The sequence below is a fragment of the Vidua chalybeata genome, chromosome 10 (assembly GCF_026979565.1).
Source record: "Vidua chalybeata isolate OUT-0048 chromosome 10, bVidCha1 merged haplotype, whole genome shotgun sequence".
NCBI classification, from domain to species: domain Eukaryota; kingdom Metazoa; phylum Chordata; class Aves; order Passeriformes; family Viduidae; genus Vidua; species Vidua chalybeata.
In genome coordinates this window covers 20,082,398-20,096,511 of record NC_071539.1, presented here as the reverse complement: position 1 = coordinate 20,096,511, position 14,114 = coordinate 20,082,398, and the positions used below count along the sequence as shown (strand labels likewise).

General features: G+C 50.8%; 1 protein-coding gene across 2 annotated transcripts in view; it reads right to left on the bottom strand.

Annotated features, from left to right (window-relative positions):
* Positions 1–440: 440 nt before the first annotated feature.
* VPS8 (VPS8 subunit of CORVET complex) overlaps positions 441–14,114 on the bottom strand; it is a 65,466-nt gene continuing 51,792 nt past the window's right edge. For both annotated transcript variants that reach the window (XM_053951185.1, XM_053951186.1), the window contains exons 41-45: positions 11,609–11,689; positions 10,108–10,277; positions 9,356–9,524; positions 1,797–1,877; positions 441–1,147 (exon numbers count right to left, since the gene is read on the bottom strand). In XM_053951185.1, the coding sequence (XP_053807160.1) occupies positions 992–1,147; positions 1,797–1,877; positions 9,356–9,524; positions 10,108–10,277; positions 11,609–11,689 (657 nt within the window). In that variant the 3' untranslated portion in view covers positions 441–991. The remainder of the gene's footprint in view (positions 1,148–1,796; positions 1,878–9,355; positions 9,525–10,107; positions 10,278–11,608; positions 11,690–14,114) is intronic.

The window sequence follows — 14,114 nt, the reverse complement described above, 5'->3', positions numbered from 1 at the left end:
GGTAGTTCTGCTCATGAGCAGGAGGTGAGCACACAAGGCAGCTCAGGCCCCAGGGCACTGGCACTGCTCCTACCCAGGTGAACTCTGCACAACACTTGGTGCTTCCGTGTTCCTTGGAGGCAGCTGTACTGCTCCATATGAGCTCTGCACAGATCAGCCACAAAAGTTCTGAGTACAGGGAGAGCAACATCTACCTGGTGCTGTGCTCTGGGAGCAGCTGGGACCCAAAGGGTACCCCAAAACACCCAAGTCCCAGTACTAAAGTGAGCAGAGGGAAGAGGAGCGTGTGTGTGATAGCACCTTTTTTATGCACACATTGCTCCTACCCTCAACACAGGTACAAGGTGAGAGGGGAGGTTTGAGCTTCTCCCACAGGCACAAGATGTATCTTTCTCTCACCAGCAGCCCACTCACAGAAGTGCAGAAGTCACACAGGGAAGTTCAACCAAGGGCCTCTTTAATGGGTTGGCAGAACACAGCGTGTGCAGGTCAGTTTGCTCACACAGGTGTCATTTCCTGCATTCTTCAGCCTTCTCCAGATTTGCCCATTCTGTGCCCTCAGACCCCATGGCTAGTGCTGTGAGACAGCAGGGCCAGGCCTTGCCAGAACAGCTGCTTTTAGCGGAACACAGAACTCAGGTGTGACCCCCCAGCCACAGAACCAGCACAGCACAGGGACATGGGGCCTCTAGGCACAGGACAGGCTCCTCCAGCTGGGCAGAACTGATTCGGTTACTTGGAAAAGTTCCTGCTGCTGCCACGAGCCCCTGGATCAGCACAGCAGCCCTCCCTGTGCCCCAGCATGCTGGGGTTTGTCCCAGAGTTCCAGCTTCCAGCCCAGCTGCCCCACGACTGCCAAAGCAGAGCTGGGGCATCACCCAGCCAGGACCCACCAGTGCCCAGTGAGGGTCAGCACAGCAGGTTCTGGGAAAGGTGGTGTGGTGGGAGGGCTCCCCAGCACCACGTCCTGGGAGCAGCCAGGGCAGGAGCGCTACTCTTCAGCCAGCGGAGGGGGCGTCAGGTGCAGCTGGAAGTTCTCATTCTGGAAGACGCTGCTGGTGGCCGGGTCTCCGTGGGAAACACTGAGCAGCCCGTGCTTGTCACCGCCACCGTGGCCCCCGCGCGCCAGCTCCGTCAGGAGAGCCAGCTGCAAGGGAAACCCCCCTGGTCACCCTGGGAACACTCCTGCAGGGTACACAGAGCCCAGGGCGTCACTGTGTCCCTGCTACAGCGAGAGAAACCTTAACCCAGGTAAAGCCAAGGGCATGGATGGCATGGAGGAACCCTACAGAGCTCTCTGCAGGTCACTAGTCCTCAAGTGAACAACTCTCCAGGGGACTTTAGGTTGCTTTGAAGTCATATAATTTAAAAACAAACCCAGGAAGAACTGAAAGTGCCAACATGCGCAGCCAAAACAGGCAGGAGGCACAAGAAATATGCCAGTGACAGAGGGAGCTGCGTTCTCCTTGGGACAGCACAGACACAAGAAAGAGGGAGTGTCCTCAGTGATTGCAGGAGCTGCAGTGTCCAGAGGGGAGCTTAGTTACAAATCCACAAAGGATCACCCCATGGACACTTGTCAGGCCCAGCCACAAAGGCAGAGACATTCCCAAGGTTTCCCTGCCAGTGGCTTCCCCAGCATGGCTGCCTTGCAGTGTACCACAGCCAAGTGCCAGCACTAGACCAAACCCCAGAGAAAAGCCAGAGCCCTCGCTTGCCAGTGCCAATGTCTGGCTTGGCCACATGAAAAATGCCCATCACCAGTTTGAAAGCAGAAGGAAAACGGGGGTACGTACTCGGGAGGTGCCTCGGTTGAGTCGGCAGAGCTGGTCAAAAGCTTGGATTTGCTGAGGATCCAACACAGACTCTGAACTCATCTGAGAAAGAGTAAGAAAGTTACAGAAACCATGCAAAGCAGGCTGTCAAGTTCCTGCACACAGAAATTAATTCCTGGGCTGGGAGCAGACAGTCCACAACCTGTTTGGGAGGTCTTTTTAGCCATCTTGCCTTTGGCATGATGCCACTATGTGCAGCTTAGGTTTGGGGGGAAAAAAGTTAGTCCTGTTGTTGCCCAAAGGACAGTTATACCCCTGCATCCACAGTGAGTTATTGCAGGGCTCTGTCCCTGATAGCACAGATTGACAGTACTGGGATACCTCTGAGGAAGGAAAAAAGGCATGGGAAAACTCCCTCACAGCCAGCTGGGAAGAGAAGTAATGGGCCTTTGGGGCCAAGCAACCTCTACAGGCTCCTTCCCAGGCAGCAGCAGCAGCTTCCCCCAGCCCTTTCCCATGTCCCCGCCCCACCCAGCCCAACACCACAGCACAGGAACACTGGAGGGACAGAGGCTGTGTGTGCCTGCTACCCCATGACTCTGCCAATGACTATTAACAACTCCTGGCATCCTAAAATGGCATTATGAGGTCCCATCTCTTGTTCTCTAGTGGGGTGTTACAGACTGAAAGCTGGGAACTGAGGGGTGGAAAGGGGAGGCAAGGTGAGTCATATGGCAGTGGCAGCTACGTCCTGAGACCGTGGCCCTGACCAGCTGTGGGGTACAAGCCAAGTGTCCCCCAGCAGTGAGGGGCAGCTGCAGGTGAGGGCAAAGAGAGGGCCCAGAGCTGCACCAAGAGCACTCAGGCAGAGAGGGTGGCACACACTCAAACTGCTGTAAATGGCACCATTTACATGTCCCAGGGAGAGATGACAAAGCATCACAGATTCTTGTAGGTTTGTTCCATTTATCACACAGTGTTTCTATTTTGAATGCTTCTGCTCATATTGCAAAGCAAAAGCATCATCAAGAAACCCCAACAGGAGCCAGGAGAACAGCCTCCCTCATGAGCAGCAGGCTGGCATCTGTTGTCTCTGGGGATCTATTTTTAAGGGAACATTCAAATATCTTCTCCAAAATACATTTCCCAGGGGCTACTAAGCAAAAATGCTACAATCCTGCCAGTGGGTACCGACTGAAGCTGCATTGATTTTAAGCTCTTTGGCAATGGGAGATGCACTGAGCCCCCCATGGGTCTCCTGAAGCCTGGATGGTTCTGAGACCATCCCAAAACCCACGCACATCTTGTCTTTGATCATTAGTCTGGGAAGAGAGCAATGTCCCGAGTGCGGATCGCTTATGCTGGAAACATTTGCCAAACTCTCCTTCTCCTCCAGGATATTCTCTGTAGTGTAAATAACTATTTGCCACTCAGGGAGCCAGATGCCCCCATTCGCTGCACACCTGGCATCGGCTTTGAGCCTGGGAGCCTGGGACAGGGAGGGTCAGGGACTCACAGCCAGCAGGTTGTACTGGTGCTTCCCAGGAACATGCAGGTCATCCTCACTTGGAAAACACAAAAAGCAAGGAAAAACTGCCCTCCGCAGTTGCTGTGGCCACAAGCATTCAAGGACAAGGAAAATGCCATACAATTGGCCTCCCCTCTCCTGCTTTCTCCCTACCACACGTACGTAACTATCAATCAGGCTGTTCCCAGGCTGATGAGCTGAAATATTGCAGGCAATTCTTTCTGTTGTCATGGAAACAACTGCTGTCAGGCCTTTTCCTTTTTAACCGTGTCACTAAAGGCATGTTTTCCTTCAGGAGCCATGGGAAGCTCCCGGGGTCCCACAGCAGCACTCGGGTGTCAGTGGAAGGTGCTGGGCTCACCCCACAGCACAGCCTCTGTCTCCAGGGCTGGCCACCTCTGAGATGGACCCTTCAGCACCTCCAACCTTTTCCAGCCACATCCCTACACCCCCTCAGAAAGACCTCAGACAAGACACAGAACCCCAGAGTGGCAATTCATCTCCTGAGGATCTCGGCCAGGAGGAAGGGAAAAGGCTTTTTTCATTTCCCAGCTCTCCCAGATCCCACCACTAATGCTAATCTCTATTGCATGTTTTTCTTGCACGTATTCCACCCCCTCTGGTAGTCACCACACAGCTCTCCCAAGCTTGCAATTATCTTTAACAGCTACAAATTCCATCGTCAGCCAGTGCTTAAGCAAAGCAGATTCCAACAGTTTGAGTGGAGGCATCGTCCACAGTCACACCAAGAGACCCATCCCAGAGCTGTCCCTCAGCCATTCCTTCCACACAAGATATTGCTGCATCAGTTAGAGCTTCAGAGCACCCCACTGCCCCAGAGGCTGCTCCCTTAACACAGGGAGATGCAGCCAGAAATCCTGGGGAAGGTCTTGGGGTTCTGAGGAACAAAGGCAACCCCCCCCCCCCATTCCCATTTACAGAGCTGAGCCCACAGTGAAAACCCAGCCAATTCATGTTAAACGAAGTAAATTTGCCTCTCTCCTGTCAGATAAGGCCCTGCTGTTTTTAGGGTACTCCCAGGAACCCGGAATGACGAACCAGAGAGAGCAAGGCAGGCTGTGACCCAAAGTCACTGCAATGACAGTGACATTACAGAGCTGTTCAGGAACTTCAGGGAAACCTGAGGACACCCTCTGAGAACAGCAGTGTGCTGCTGCTGCTGACCTCTGCTGAGCCCCTGCCCAGGGAGACGCTGGAACACCACCCGGCACACAGCTGCACAGGGAACAGCCTGGCAGGGCTGCCCTGCCCTGGGACAGTCCCAGAGCCTCCAGAACCTCACCTGCAGCAGCACACAGGGGCCTGGCAGCAGGTGAGCCCTGCCTGCTCCCTGTCAGGGGCAGCCAACAGCCCCAGCTGCCCAGGACAGAGCAGCCTCCCCAGCACAGGCAGTCTGTCACACAGCCCTGGCCTCTCACTCCTCAGCAGCACCAGGGAAGGGCAGACATCTCTTATTTCCAGCTGAACTTGAGGAGCAAACCTCCCACTCAGGGCCTGGGAGAACACAGGTCTGTTTGTGCTCTGACAGAGTCACTGCTGCAGCCACGTGAGACTGCAGTGACAGGAGAGGAGGGCACTGTCTGTGTGAGACAGGGAAGCACACAGGCACATCCCTGTGCTCCCACTCATGCTCTGGGTAGCTGCTCCTGCCTACACCAGGTGCTGCTGGGATATTCCCTTGGACTTCTACTGATGCCTTCAGCCAAAGGAGCAATACCACTGCTCAGAGTTAATTAGACAAACACAACCCCCACACATCCTCACTGGACACCACAGCCCAGAAGACAGGGTGTTCATTTCTCATCCAGCAGGCTCTGAGGGAAGCATGGCAGCACGTGGATTAAATGTGAAAGGAAAACCCCCACAAAACAATAAAACTCACCCAACTCCTCCAGCATGAGAAGCTTAAGAAAATAGTCCATTTTGATCTAAAAGCTGTTACAGGATAATTCTGGTTTTCAAATCAGTCTTTTTCAATTTGTGTTCTTTGCAGTTTTAGCTTTGGTGCCAGTCCTCCTCTACCCGCTTATGAAGACACCTGCACTCAGTATTCTTCTTACTAGATCACTTTTGATCACTTTTGTTTCCATTACAAGCCATCAAAGATGTTCTGTGTCTCCAGTTCCATCCTCACAGGGATTTCCTGTGCATTGCTGAAGTGAAGGAATCCACCTCCAAAGCCAAGGAGGATATTTGGACTGGATATTTGCTCAGTTAATTTGTACACAGGAACATTCTCCACAGAGGAATGTCCATTCTTGTAACTGTGTATAACACTAGTTATCTCTATGGTGTTATTGGGGGGATCACATATGGATATTTTCAAAACTACAAACCCCTTGGAAGTTTTTTGTATTGCTGAAGACAAGTTAATAACTGATGGTCACTGTTACCGTGAAAACAGTAACACTGGCTCTGTGTCCTGATGGATGGAGGTCATGTAACATCTGTCAAGCTCTAAAGTAAGTTTTGGTGAAAAAAACCATCTTAAACCTTCACTACTGCCCAACAAAAAGCACGTGGTGCAGAGGGACCTTTAAGGTCACATGAGGGATGTGGTACCAGCCCCTCCCACGTGGGAATCCTCCCGAGGCTCCGGAAGGCTGTCATAGGGAGGGACATGGGAAAACTGCAGGACAGAGCCCAAAGGTAGAGCCTGACAAAGTGGATTAACTATGGATCAAGTCCATTGTCCATCCTGGCGTGACTTGACAGGATTAAACTCCTGAATAAAACATATCTGCCATCTGGACAGCTCCAACAGCAGCATGCTCAGAACTCCTCGGACAAGGAATAACCAGAGCATAGCAGCTCAGGGGTTCGTGGCAGAGCTTATGGCCCAGGAGCCAAGACTCTTCCTCTCTTTGATCCCCACTGTGTAAGCTGGCAGAATAAATGAAGAACATTTGCTCATTGAAATGAGGCAAATGAGTTTTGGGAATCAGTGGCTGGGATACCTGGAGCCTTTCCCACAGTTATTCGGGCAGTGGCCCAGCTCCTGAGCCCTCATCCCCCACAAACACCACAACAAACATACAGCTCTGCAAATACATTAGGGGCCCACCACAAAAACAAGCTCCCATTTATTTTAGCTCTTATTTAGGGGATGCTCCAAGGCAGGGAGAGCAGGACAGATGATTGTCCAGCCCCAGAGGATTACCCTTGGGAAGCCAGTGAGGCTTAGGGCTAACACAGAAAGCACAAACTTTTGGTAGTAGAACCAGAGGAAAGAAAATCCCCTGTGCCCTTCTTTCTGCTCCCCTTGGCTGGGGCAGAGCGTGTCAAGCCCTCATCCCAGCCAGGTTCCACTTAAATCCATGCTGTCACTGATCCCATAATGGGTCAGTGCTGGCTTGTGGAATCTCTCCACCTCCCCAGTTTCAGGGAATGGCCCCAGCATCACACACAGAGCACAGGGGCAGAGGAAGCACTGTCTGTTGGGCTGTCATTTCACATACACATCTCAGCCACACTGCACAATTCCAACTGACAGCCTTTGCCTGGGCAGGGCAGAATTAGTGCTGTGAAATGCACTCCAGATGCTCAGTGGCATTTCTCAGTATGACTCTACTCCTAATTCAAGGCTTCCTAAGAAAATAAATACCTCAACTGAAGATCACCATATTAGATTTTGCCAAGAGGAACTAAGCTTTTGGGGTCTTCAAAGGGGCTACAGAGAAACATCCTCCCCACAGATCTCTGTGCAGAAGGGCCTGGGAGCCCCAGATCTGACTCTCAGGAGGGCAGGGCTGGAAACACAATGCTGTTATCAGGACCTCACTCAGGATTTCCTGCTCACAAACACCAGCTGTGGAGCCAGAGCAGCTTGTCCATCCCTGAGCTCTGGGTCTGGCCGGGGCCAGCAGAGTCAAGAGAGGACACGGAGAATCCCCATCTCCCCCAGTTTGCATTCCCAGCATTGCCCCAGCACAGAAACTCTACTCTGTAACTCAGCCCACGCCAGGTCAGAGGAATCCTTACCTCCCAGGGTTAATTAATGCTGCTGAGCAGTGACTGTTCAGCAAACAAATTTCCTGCAGGAGCTGGAGATTCCCCCGTCTATGACAAGTCTAAATACACGCTCAGCTTTTTTAAGATGTGACTGCACAACAGTTTGATCACATGCGAATACAACAGTTAAATATTGTCATTTGGATATGTGAGGAACATCCCAGACTTGGAGAGGATCTGAGACACAGGGGGGAGGAGCTGGGGGCCTGAGCAGTGCTGGGGCTCTGCTGAGCCAGGCTGTGTGTGTGGAGCAGGAAGCCATGACTTCCCTGCCAAGAGCATGTGACAGCAGCAGGGAAGCAGCAGCAGCAGGGCACCATCCTGCACTGGGATGGCCTGGGATGGACACTTTCCAGCTAGCACTACATGATCCATGCTGTAAGTCTTCTTCCATCCAGTCTCTCCACACCTCCCTTTAGGTCCCGAGTCCCAGCCAGCCCTTCACTTCCATCAGTTAAATAAAAAGAAGCATCTTCTCCTCCTTACCCCAATCACTGCCATGGCATGTGGAGCATTTTCCCCTTCTTTCTCTAGAGAGTAAGTCAGACTGATGTCAAAGGGGAGCCACTGGGGCTCCCTGACTGACTGCCCAAGAGAAAGCCAGAGATAACCCAATTATAAAGCACTGGAATCAAGTGTCAGGCACTTGAATGCTGAATGCAGTTTTAGTAGTTAATTCTGCTTTTAGTTTTTAAACTACACCCCAGCCTGTCACCCCCATTTATGTCCACTTCTTTGGGGCAGGAGTGCAGAGGGTGAGATGTGGGGCTGCTGAACTTTCCCAGCCTTAGATGCAGTGCCCACATCCCACTGTGGCAGGGCAGGACACACACACTGCTCAGCCTGGTTGGACCACACTCGATTTCCAAGCTCCTGGGAAAACTTTGCTGCTGTCACCAAATCAAAGACTAACACAGCCTGACTGCAGAGACTGCATGGTGCTCCACACAGGCTGCAAGATTCCCTTTCCTCACGTCTCCTCCAAGCAGGGAGCCTCTCCTGTGAGTGCAGCAGCTGACAGCAGCTGACTAAGGCCCTTAGCCAGCTTTTGATCAGGATGGGTTTGGCAGGAATTGAAATCATCTGCTCCAACAAAACCAAAGTACTACTATAAAAACATACTCCAAAACTGAATTATTTTGGTTCCAGGAGTGAGAACGCTGCTCCATGCACATCCATACAGCGACAAATGCACAAGGTACCCCGAGGCACTTGGGAACAAACCCTCACCCAGGGGCCACAGGACCATGGAGCAGCAGAGCTGAGCTGCCTACATGCAACATCCCTGAAGAGAACCCATCAAACCACCTGCCATGGGGGCTTACCATCCACAGCACCAGCCCAGGAAAAAGACAGCTCCGTGCATATTTGAGGCTGTACTTCAATTTGAATTAGGGATGATGAAACTTACAGTGCACAAATACTGACAATAAATACAAATTAATTCTCTGTTCTCTCACCCAAATCCAGCTGCATCAATCTTGGTTACACTCAAGCTTCTTAAAATATTGTGCAAGCACTTAGTGAGTCAGTGTCTTTTATCCAGAGCCAGATTATGTGCTAGGAAGGTGGAACAGAGGCTCCACAATCCAGCCACAAGGAATGTGCCAGCTTTCAATCTAAGTTTTATATAAAACACACCTTAAAAAAAAGTGACAGGAATTGTCCACACAACCAGCTGCAAGCATCCAGCTGCCCCTCACAGGTGCTCATGCAGCCTTTTCAGTCACCTGTCTCTTCCATTTCCCATTTCTTCCTGGGCCCAGAAAATAGCACTTGCTTTGCTACCAGTGCTAATAAATGCACTCTGCAAACACATTCATCCTAGACCTTCTGGATGAACGAGTTTCCTTGACTTCCAGAGTTGTATCCCCACCAAAATAAATTGGCATTCAGAAAAGTGACCAATTAGCTGCTGAGAGTGTTTGACAGGTTCTGATCAGTCTTGTCTGGAAGCACAGAGAGAGGACAAAGTGATGATGAAAGTTTACCTGACAAGAAACCACCTCACAAAACTTACCTGTGCCAGGGATGCTGCAGTCCCTTTTTTCAGCTCTGAGAAGTTCTCACTCAGCTTCCCTCCCTTGTTGCTCGAGTTGCATTTGTAGCACATCCACCTCATGAGGCCTTTGGTGACCACCCCACACTCCTTACTCAGCAGGCACAGCGAGTGGTACAAGTGTCCACAGCTGGGAAGAGAGGAAGGCAGGGCTGGGAAGCAGAGCAGCACCTCCTGAGCTCTGCAAGGTGAGGGCAAGGGGCTGCCCAGTGGGAAAAGGCTGTATCTGGGAATCAGCAGATCAGCAGTGTATCCTCTCCCTCCTGCTGATTTCCAGACTCACAGAATCAACACTGGATGCCCATTTGCTACAGACTCTAACACCAAGGTAACAATGATTTCTCCTTATTTTACAGACACCTGGGCAGACAGGACATGGGAGATGCCAGGGCTGTGGCAGGTCCAAGATGTACAAATAAACAAATGAGCCCAGGGTGTTGCAGTGTCCAAAGCACACTGCTGGGAGAGGGGACAGAAAACTGACAGCCAGCTCCTGGGACTGGGAGGCCATTCCTCCCAGCCAGGCAGAGCTGGCTGCATGCAAAGCAGCCTCTGATGGGTGTGATTAGCCAGCCCTCTCATAGTGCAAGGCAGCAGGGAGATGTGCTCCCAGGAATACAGATCATTACTCAGGCAAACCAACCAGTAGAATTTGTTTCCCCTTTTAAAACTATTAACATGATCAGAGCTGCAACCCCCCTCCTTAACTTTACCTGAAAACAATGATTTCATCAGCAGTTTCTTGCCTCCTTTTGTACTGCTGGAGACAGATGCAGCAGTAATCCTGCTTTGGGGTAAGGCCTCTGGTGACAGAGGCTCTCAGGTTACACAGGGACCAGTGGAGATCGTGGTTTAAAAGGCTCGTGGTTGTCTCTAGAAGGGTCTGTGTGGAAGACAACACATAGAATAGGTCACACCTCCAGACTGCAGAAACTCCCTGCCAGCCCGTTCTTCAGAACAAGCCACTTAGCAGCTCACTAAGAGCAGAAACAACCCAATAAAATCACTTCTCCTATGCTTTCTATACCCTGACCTCAAAACACTTATCCTTTCATCACACATTAATGGAGCAATTCCTCTGCACTCTCAAATAGACAAGTCCTGTATTGACTTTTGCCCAAGAGCATTAACAGAGGCATGGCAGGCTCATTTTGTCATCTTCCACATCAAACCTCCCTTTTTTTCCCTTCTACCTGGCAAGCTACTGCTTATATCCCCATTTTAGGAGAAATGTGCTAATAAAAATCAAAGCTCAAATGCACTATGGCAATTAAAGTCTTTAAAAAAACCCTGAACTGCTCATCTGCTTGTCCTTCCCAATGGATGCTCATTTTCAAAGAGCCCAAAGAACCACCCCGAGTTTCCAGCACCAAGTTTCTCTCAGGCACGGGGGCTCTGCTCCCTGATTCACATCCGTGCTCCACAGCAGCAGCTGCCAAAGGCTGCACCACAGGATCCCACCTGGGCACACAGCCTGTGCCAGAGCTGCCAGGCAGGGACAGGGGCAGGAGCTGCCCAGACCTTCTGCAAGAACACAAACACAGATAAAGGCTCTTGGTGTTCAGCCTCTACAGCAAAGCTATTTCCCACTGTGCTTCTGCATTGCCTGCTGGTGTCTGCGGGCCTGCCCTGAGCAGCAGCTGGGATGGCTCTGCCACATGAGGGGGGAGAGGGGCTTGGAGGAACACTGTGCATCCTGTTTATGGGAAAAGGAGTTTCAGAAAACTGCTCAAGTGTGGAGACTGCCTGGGATTTGGGACTGGGCTGAGAAAAGCAGGACTGAGATTTAAGTGGAAATCTCACCAGGACACAAAGGAGGTGCAGCATTATCACTTGGAAGTGTAAAAACAGCCTAATTTAAAAGCCTGTTATTTAAAACTGCATAGAAAGACAAAACATATCAGCTTTGTGCCTTTGAATCCCTAACTGCAGGATGAGCTAGAGAAAAAGCAGATGTTTATCCTTCTGGTACATTTAACACAGAACTGAGCCACAGAGGTGTTCACCATGTACCTGTCAGTCCCTTCATTTGCAATCTGTGAGCAAACCAAACTCCCTCCCCATCCCCCAATCACACAGAAATCACTCACATGCCCACTGACTTTGCCCTGCAGACAGAAATGACAAATAAGAGAGAGAGAGAGAGCAGTAGGCCAGGCAGCTAAAATAATGCTGCATGTAGTGGTGGACAGAACAGAAACACAGGCAACTTACTTGTTCATAGTTAAAAGTGTCCAGCATTCCCAGGACAAGCCCTTGAATTTCTCCAAGTTTCCCTTTACCATAAACTGGATCCTGTATGAAGAAATGCAAAGCTGCAGTTGAATCACAGGATATGACCATTCTGATTCCTTTTAGGTCTTTTTTCCTCTGTACTGGAACTGCAAATGGAAGCTACAACTGCAGAGTTAAATATATTGCACATACACAGGGACAGCAGAATAATCCCACACACTGATGGAAAAAATCAGTAATTAGCAAAACTCAGTAGATAACATCACTATAAATTAGTGTGCCTGAGTCAAAACTGGAAACTCCATTCAGGAGCTGCAGGAGCTGACTGGAGTACATTTGAGCAATATTGAAGGGAACAGCATGGCCAGCCAGCTCTCAGCTCCCCCACTGCCCCCTGCTCTTGCCCAGCCAGGAGTGTCCCATCCCCAGACTCACTCCAGACCCCTCATGTGCAGGGTGGAAGAGCACACCCCAGTCACTGCTGAGCCCACAGCACAGCTGGCAGAGGAACAGGGCCCTGGGGCTCTCCTGGTGCTGCAGGGTTGATTTTCACATGCCCTGAACAGCTTTATTGCCATGTCCCAGCAGCACAAGCACAGGGCTGTGGTACAGGTCATCAGCCTGTGCATCTCCCCCTTCCTCCAGCCCAAACAGCCCTGCACACCCACCCTGGCACCCCCTGAAGCATCACACTGTGCAGGAAGCTGAGAGAAGCTGTCTGGTGGAAGGGGCAGGACATTGGCAAAAACAGACCAGCAAGATGTGAAAAGGAAACTAACCCAGAGCACAGAAGAATGGTGGGGACACAATGGAAACAGGAACAGAAGTGGGATAAACAAGCTCTGGATAAGATGAATCAGGGGAGGAGTAGGACCAAGGTTGATTCCATGCTGGGACTGGGCAAGAAAAATTGGGAGTAACAAAGCCAGCTGACAAAGACAACTGAAGCAGCATGGAAGCTACACTGCAAGACACCCTGAGGGGTGCAAGACAAGGAACTCTTGCAAGCAAGCAAGTCAAAGAACTCTTGAACAACAGCCCTCATGGGCAGTGTGACAGGCAGAAACACCAATGTTCAAATCTAAATAAAAGCAGCCCTCAGTAACAGCACTGAGTCAAAACCAGCTGTGGATTTGGAGCATGTGGAGGAAGCATGAAGAGCTGGATGTGCTGCACAGGCTCCTTTTCTGCTGGGTGAACAGCACAGCACAGGAAGTGCACTGCACTGCAGGGATTATGGAGGCAAAGGGATTTCCAGAGAGTGGGAATGTGATCCAGAGCACAGAGCAGTTAGGCAGGCAGCCAGCAGCTCCTCTTCTAAAGCCCTCAAGTACATTGCCAACGGGTCTCTCACAAACTGTCCCAATCCCACAGTTTCCATACAGCACCTCAAACTTCCTAAGCTACAAATGGAGCTTTTCAAAGCCACTGGTTTCCTGTCTGGACACAGAGCAGAAGAAGAGATGTGAAGAAGAGGGAAGAATAAAGACCCATCTGCAGCTTTGCAGAGGGAGAACACAAGTCTGAGGGCTTTCAGTTGCTGTCTTTTCCTCAAATAATGCTTGATAATCTTTAAAAATAATGGCAGCTGGGAGGAAAATGAACTTTCTTCCTTCCAGAGGAGGCCCATGGTCTGGCCAAGCCTCACCCTGAGCCTGGCAGCCCAGTGCCAGCACTGAGTCTGTGGCCATTCCCTGCTGGAGCCATCTGATGGGATGGGCTGGAGCTGCCTGCCTGCCTCCAGCATCACACCCACAGCTCCCAGGTCACTTCTCCAGACAGTTATAAAGCTTCTAAATTGCAGCTTCAGACCCCACAGAACTTCCAGCCACAAAAGCCTCGTGGGATCAATTAGTTTTACGGAGGAATATCTTTCATTAATTCCACCTTACAAAACTGGTCTGGGGTTGGAGTTCAGGCATACTCCAGACATGGATGTGCCATCCCATGCAGTGGAACAGGCACTGCAAAAACCAGGAACAGATCCCAGCAGCCTGAATGGCATCAGCACAAGGAGCCAGAGCCAAACTGGCTGCCCTGGGCTGCCACCAACAAACAGATGGGAAGAGCTGGCAGGGATCCACACACAGCCCAGAGGTGCTCATGCAGCCCTTTCAGCCACCTCTGTCTCTTCCATTTCCCATTTCTTCCTGGGTCCAGGAAATAGCACTTGCTTTGCTACCAGTGCTAATAAATGCACTCTGCAAACACATTCACTTCAGCTTCTCCCCTCTGCAAGGGGCCAGAGCAACCACTCCACACACAACTAATCCCAGTGCTGATCTCCCAAACTAGAAGAAAAAACAGCCAAAGCCCTAAGCAGGAGTAGAAAAAATATAAGGAGAAGCTTTCTGAATCTTTCTGCTTCCACTCTGGAACGGTTTTTAGAGAATCATTCCTTCCCCTCTTTGGGGTCCCTACTGGTAGCTTTTATATTTCTGGCTTCTCCAGTTCTCCATTTTGCAGGAGGCATCAGCTGCATCTG